The 7,478-nt window shown below is 39.5% G+C and overlaps 1 protein-coding gene across 1 annotated transcript; it reads right to left on the bottom strand.

Annotated features, from left to right (window-relative positions):
* Positions 1-545: 545 nt before the first annotated feature.
* On the bottom strand, positions 546-3,103 carry LOC140860737 (uncharacterized). The gene is made up of 8 exons (XM_073263745.1): positions 2,753-3,103; positions 2,551-2,685; positions 2,066-2,327; positions 1,950-2,014; positions 1,775-1,853; positions 1,445-1,717; positions 1,199-1,298; positions 546-687 (listed from the first exon to the last, which is right to left on the bottom strand). Exons 1-8 carry the CDS (start codon positions 3,101-3,103, stop codon positions 546-548), a joined length of 1,407 nt encoding a protein of 468 aa, XP_073119846.1.
* Between the last annotated feature and the right edge of the window lie 4,375 nt (positions 3,104-7,478).

The following is a 7,478-nucleotide window of genomic DNA, read 5'->3' as shown; positions in this document are numbered from 1 at the left end:
CGGCAGAGGAATGCGTTCCAGGTGGCCGGATTCACAAAAAGATATTTCTCTTTGAAGCACTTGTAAGTAACCGGATCCAACCAAGCAGCCCCGGTAAAGCACAGCTGAGTAAGGATCTCGTGAACATCCGGGGAAAGGGCAGCACTTTGGAAAATGCTGTCATCGACATCTGGTGTCTCTAGCATGGCGTTCAACTCAGAAGCTGCGTAGGAAATCAAAGTGCCCCGGACAAAGGCCTTGCCATCCTTCCGCTCCGCAGCATTAGCATAGAATTCCCTAACAAGAGGGAAAATGGCTGGAGCGGGTTTCTTACAGAACGTTCCCCACCCACGTGCCAAGACTTGAGCTGCTACTTCGTTTACAGTCACATCGAGATCAAAACCCCTCTCAGTAATAGGGGAGCGATGGTTCTTAGCGCGGTCGTAGCGATCCCGGGCCGCTTGATTGACAAAACGACCGGCAAGGTTGAAGGATGCGGTTGTAGCTCGTGTGCCTTGGCAAGAAGATTCGCCTCTCTCAGTAGTACGCTTTGGACCCATGATCACTCAAAAATTGGCAAGGATGAGTAATATTGGCAATTCGTCGAACACCTTGTGTGCACGAACAATTCCGGCTTTTCTAGCAAAATATGACCTTGGAGGAGTAGAGAGGAGGGAAAAAATGAAGATTCCAAGCCCTTGAATGATCCTGCAATAGATAGATAACCAATTGTGAAAAATTTGGAAATTTCAAAAATTTGGAGAAAATTGGTTCTAAGGGCCGAGGGGGATTTGAAAGGGGGAGTGGGGGAAAAGAGGGAGAAAACGCTCCAAAATAAAGCAAAGTAAAGGGCGCGCTCGATCCTAAAACTTTCCTGGATCGAGCACGCCTGTTAAAATGTGCGGGCAGTGGACTTACGATTTCGGTGCGCTCGATCCTAAAAACAATCAGGATCGAGCGCGCCTGCTACTTCAGAAGTTATATTTTTTTTAATTTTCCAAAAATTTTCCGAAACAAAAATTAAAATAAAAATTCTCCGAAACCAAAATTAAAAACAAAAATTCAACGAAACAAAAAAATAGAACGAAGAAAAAACAAAAAAAAACTAATTGCTGGGTTGCCTCCCAGTCAGCGCCTTTGTTTACGGTCGTTGGCTCGACTGAATGTTGCAGTTCCTCAGGGTGGTTTAAATCTGGTTCCTTTGTCCACCTTTACCCACTTCATAATTTTTCCAGTCAATGTTCCATTCTTTTTCTGCTTTGACTTCTTGGCGATTCTTTTCGCTCGGTCAGGAGGATGTTTTGTCGCGGTTTTGGTGCCTGCATATCAGAGATAAAATTTTCAGCAGTAGAAATTTCAGCAGGCGTTGCAAGTATATTAACAACACTTTCACAAACAGGATTTTTCAGGGCATCAAAAATATTAAATTTGGTAATTTTCCCATCGAATTCCTTAGTGAGAGTACCGTTATCAACATCTATTACAGACTTAGAAGTTTTCAAGAATGGTCTTCCTAATAAAATAGGGCTATTCACTTCATTGTTTTTCATGTCAAGAATATAAAAATCAGCCGGGAAGACCAATTCGCCAACTTGCACTAGGACATCTTCTAATAAACCCCTCGGGAAAATAGTAGATCGATCAGCCATTTGGATAACAATATCCGTTTCATTCAAAGACTCAAGATTTAAGGAAGCATAAACAGAGTATGGCATGACATTAATCGACGCTCCTAAATCTAGCATGGTTGTATCAAGCTGAACATATACTATTTTACATGGAATCGAGAACATACCTGGGTCCTTGAATTTTGCAGGTACCTTTTTTTGAATAACAGCAGAGACCTGTTCTCCCAATTCAACTTTCTTACAAACCTTCAATTTTTGTTCTCTTTTCGCAGTACATAATTCTTTCAAAAATTTATCATAGCGAGGTACTTGCTTAATAGCATCTAAAAGTGGAATGTTTACCTCGCATCTACGAAAAGTTTCATAGAGCTCCTTAATCCCCTCATTTTTCCTAGAATCCTTCAAAGCTAAGGGAAAAGGGGCTACAGGTTTATACTCAGAAAAAGGGGGAAACTTACCTCGCAGTGCTTCTTTAGGGATGGGCTCACTCTCCTCCACCTTAGATTCTTTGTCCCCTTCAATCTCTACCGGTTCTTTGACCAATCCATTTTTAATCTGCAGCTCTTTTCCACTCCTCAAAGTAATAGCACTCACATTCTCCCTCGGATTCACCACTGTTTGTGAAGGCCAACGGTTGGAATTTTGTGCTTCCAACTTGCTGAATGCTGCAGCGAGCTGCCCTATTTGTGTATTTAAGCTTTGGATGCTCGTCCGGGTGTCCTGTTGAAAAGCCAAAGTATTAGTGGCAAGATTCTGAACTATGTTTTCAAGAGACTTACCTGGCGTAGGAATCTGAGGGCGCTGTGGTGGAGGATACGGTTGCCTATAAGATTGATTGTGCTATGGTGCTTGAGGTCCAGGCTGATTCACTTGTGGATTGCCATATCTGAGGTTTGGATGATCCTTCCAATCTGGATTGTATGTGTTAGAGTAAGGATCATACCTCTGCTGAGGTGGCCTGGAAATCCTCCTGCCGCATTAACTTGTTCCGCATATCCCTCTTGAAGAGTGGGACACATGTCAGTTGCATGTCCCAATTGAGTACAAATTCCACATACCCTTGCAATCTGTCCATTCCCTACAGCCATATGACGCACAAGAGACGTCAGTTCGCTCAGTTGTTGTTCAAGGGAAGAAACGTTTACCTCGTTACTTTTTCTGGGCACAGAATCACTTCTCGTGGTGCCAAATTGCTGAGAATTGGCAGCCATATTCTCTATTAGATTTCTTGCTTGCACTGGAGTTTTATCCACGAAAACCCCACCACTGGCCGCATCCAGCATACTCCTGTCATGAGACAACAACCCTTCATAACAGTATTGAATTAGTAAATTTTCACTTATCTGGTGCTGTGGACAGCTGGCGCAAAGTTTCTTGAAGCGCTCCCAATATTCGTGCAGTGACTCTCCCATCTGCTGTTTGCACCCATAAATTTCTTTCCGGATGTTTGCTGCTCTAGAAGCTGGAAAGTACTTCTCTAAAAATATCCTCTTCATCTCAGTCCAGGTGGTGATGGATCCAGAAGGTAGGTAGTATAGCCAATCCTTAGCAGAACTCTTTAAAGAGAAAGGAAAGGCTCTGAGCTGAATCTGCTCCTCTATCACTCCATGCGGTTTCATGCTTGAACACACCACGTGGAATTCCATCAGATGCTTGTGCGGATCCTCACCTGCAAGACCATGAAAAGCAGGAAGTAAGTGTATCAGTCCAGATTTCAATTAAAAATTAGCATTATTTTCTAGAGTGGGGAAAGTAATGCATAAGGGCTGTTGGTTAGGATCAGGAGTGCCCAATTGTCTCAAACTCAGATTGGCGTTAGCAGCCATCTCTTCTTCTGGGAATGCAGCTCGAGCAGCTTCCTCTTGTTGTTTTCTATGAAGTTCTCTCCTCCGCGTATGCAAGGTCCTTTCTATTTCCGAATCGTAGAGAAAATCTTCTTCAGCAGAGTCACCTGAAAGCATGAACAAACCAGAGTAGCACTACGAGGAATAAAAAAAATAAAAAATTAAAATTAAAAATAAAGTAAGAAGAACACAATAAATTAACACCGATCCCCGGCAACGGCGCCAAAATTTGGTAGCGCTTATCGCGTACGCCCAAATTACCTGACTCAATCAGATAAACAAATAATGCAGTAGCGTGAGTAGGGATCGTTCCCACGAGGAAAGGTAAATTTAAAAGTGTTCTTTAAAATAAAAAGGGGGTTTTGGAGTTTGTATTAACTACTAAAAACTTTAAGCAATCAAAATTCACTAGCATGCAAAATTTGAATAAAAGACTGGAGAAATTCAATAAGAGACGAGACTTGGTATCAGTCGACTACACCCTTGATATTCATTCATTCAATCATCGATTCTCCAAAATAATTAATCTTATTAAATATTCGTCATTGGAAATTTAATTCCAGTCTCACCTTAATTTTAGTTAACTAGACAACAGCAGTCTAAGTTAACCCTTACCCCATAAACTAACCCAACACCAGCGATCAGATTTAAATTCACGGTAGCATTCAAACTAGTAAAACTGACGAAACTAGACAACACAAACACCAGCGGTTATATTTAGCCTAGTCAATTATTATCCCTACAAAATAATAAATTCAACAGCAGAAAATATTACACGCAGTTGCTTCGCAAATTAGAGGTTTCAAACAATTACGGACTTGAGTTCTAATTTATCTTTTGTTTGTATAATGAAATCCTAAGATGGCCAATCTAAAAATCTCATACACAAGCATATCAATCAATTCAGAATAATCCTTGATACTTGATAAAAATCAAACATTGTAAATCAAAATCTCATGAATAAGTAAAATCAAGGGTTTTGTCTTCCTCAACCAAGTACTAAATTTTAGCCAACAATACTCATGAATTTTCTACAAAAAATCATGAGAGAAAATAAAAATAAGAAAAGATAGATGAAAACCTAGCCGTCCACAGAGAGTTCTCCCCGTTCTAAGCGTGTAGAATCTTTGATAAAATCCCTAAAACCGACTTAAAAATCAAATAAAAGTCTAGAGCCTTAATTAAAAGAGTTTCCAAAATTACAAATTTTTTTCCGCAATAGACTCGCGCGCTCGATCCGAGAAAATGCTAGGATCGAGCGCGCAAAACTGGGCAACCTTCTGCCTCGAAAATTCCTTGAGCTCGCTCGATCCGGGACTTCCACCCGATCGAGCGCACAACGTTGAGCATCCTACTGTCTTGAAAATTTCATGAACGCGCTCGATCCGGGCAAATTCCAGGATCAAGCGCATGCTTCCATGATGAAAAATTTGCTTCGCTGCTTTCTTTGGACGCATGGACGCACTTCGATTTCATTAATCAAAACAAGGTAATTCCTACACAATGAATAAAAACTAGGTTAAGAAGCTCAATGCATGACATAAAGTAAAACTAAAATAAAACATTAATAATGACACAAAATGCATGCAAAACACTTAACAAAGCGACACTAAAAATGCAAACAAAACACTACTATCACCTGCCAATGCCCTCACTATAGTTCTCGGAACTTCTAATTCAAAATGAAATAATCATTTGGCTCAATATAAATGCAATGCAAATCATAACTCATTCAATTAAAATCAAACACATCAATTAACATTCAAGTATGTGATTTCTCCGGAACACTCGAATCAAGTCGTATTCGAGTCATTTGTTCCATTCAATTCTAAATTGTCTTTTATCTCTTCTTTGATTCAACGTAGCTTCCAATCTCGATCAAGCTCTAACAATACTTCGACGATTCGAAACCTGCCAATTCTAAACTCCACGATCTTCAGTTAAATCTGTACGGAGATATCAACAATCCAATATTAATCCATCCAAATCAACTTAACTTCAAAACTCAATCAAACTCCCTAAACACTGAAAATCTCAAACCGACGGCATAACGTCTATAAATCGACTAACCAAAAACCACAAACATCAAAAAGTCAATCCAAGGCAACTCTTAACATCCATACTTTATCCAAAACAACTCAAAATCCAACAAATACTTAAACCAAATTTTCGAATCACACTCCAAAAATCATAACAAATCCGAACGACGCTCTTTTTCAATTCCGACTGAGAATAAACGATCTATCTTAGCTCAAGAACAACATATCCGAATTTCATCCAATTCTAACAACATCCAAGAATTGAAGCATACTGGATCGAAGAAAAACTTACGGCATAACACAGCTCTCGTAGCCGTTATCGCGAATATGCCTTCAGAATGAAATTCTATCAGACGGATCGAGCTCGGGGTAAAATCTGAAAGCTTGAGAAAGCTTGGAGTCGGCTGTAATGGAGGCTTGGCGAGATGGGAGAGGTGAAGAGTGAGGAGAAAAGTTAATAACCCGTATAAATATCTAATAAAGTCCAATTTTGCATTTTAGTCCCTGAAATTTCTAAAAATTACAAAGTAGTCCCTGATCAAATACAAGTCGATCCTCGAATTCTATAATCTCTGATTATCTCAAATAAAGTAAATTAAGATAATTTCGGGGCGTTAAAATTCTCCCCCTCTAAGAATAGATTTCGTCCTCGAAATCAAATACTACTCAATCTCAAAAGCTAAGGGATAAAACCCAAAACTTCAAGAGAATTCATCTCTCAGAATAAGTCCTGAAAACGCTGTCTCAACTCGGACTCTATTTCACAAATCTCTTCTTCAAAACCATAACAGTTCAACTACACTAACACAACTGAATCACTTTGTTTTAGAACTGCTTCTAATTCAGGTCGAAACTCTGAATCACTCGTCTCAAGCAATTTGTCATCTCAACAAATCCGGTTTCAACATTTAAAGAACACAAGAAACTTTGGTCTAGTCATTCCGCAACAAAGATCTGGTGATAATCCGCATCAAGAGATGGAAAAACACCTCGTGAACAACCAGAAGGAGACCGAACTAAACCAGTCTGTAGGCAAGATCGCCTATCATTTCCAGACTCTATTGAGAACAATCAATCTCAGAGACGACTTCTCTCTTTCTCAAGTCTTACATGTTCTCTGAAAGTCAAAATTTTTAGAAAACACCGATCTTACTGATCAAAATACGAAAGTCTGCATCTAAACATTCGTACTACAGTGGTCTAATCCAAGTCGTCTTCATTCTCGACATAAAATCTTCATCTGTCATCCAACCTCAAAACAAAACTGATCACAAATCAGGTGACTCAGAAAATTTATCCCAATTAAGCTATTCAGATACTGGGCTGGCCCAGTCCTACAACATGACCAAGCCTCTAAATCCAAATTGTCTGTTCTGGCTGTCCGTTGTTCTGAGGATATCAACTGTACTCAGATGTACTGGAATAACAAAAACCTCTTCGGAGACTAAGGTATAACAAAGATCTCTGTTTGAAATGACCAAATCCAGCAGTCCAAAAAATCTGACAATTTTGACATAATATCCATCATCTAATCATGTCTGAGAACCAATCTGTAGGGAATACAATAGCAGATTTATTAATCGTCAATCAGACACGGATAGCAACTCAACTCAAACAGATCACAGAAGTATCGCGACGTATCTCTCGAACACAATCTCTATCCCATTCTGATGTGGCTCAAAAGCAAAATTCCTGATAGGCCTCCTATCTGTTTCAAACTCTAATCAGAAGTGTAACAATCATCGATCAAAGAAAATACCAATAGTAGATAAAATAAGAACAGATATTTTGTCTCAGAGCATCAGCTGATGCATTCAATTTCTTCAAATAGAATCAGGCTCCAAATCAGAAGTTCCTCAATACTTCTAATCCTCTTCTCTTTCTCATACTCAGTCTGTACGGCAAAACTAGTACCACAACTTCCGAGATCAGAAAATATTACGTAATCTCCTCATAAGAAAAGAAACGATGCCTGATCTTACAATCAA

Source organism: Henckelia pumila, chromosome 1 (genome assembly GCF_033568475.1).
Source record: "Henckelia pumila isolate YLH828 chromosome 1, ASM3356847v2, whole genome shotgun sequence".
In the NCBI taxonomy this organism is placed as follows: Eukaryota; Viridiplantae; Streptophyta; class Magnoliopsida; order Lamiales; family Gesneriaceae; genus Henckelia; species Henckelia pumila.
The sequence above is the reverse complement of the archived record's forward strand: the minus strand, read 5'-3'. Positions and strand labels throughout refer to the sequence as shown.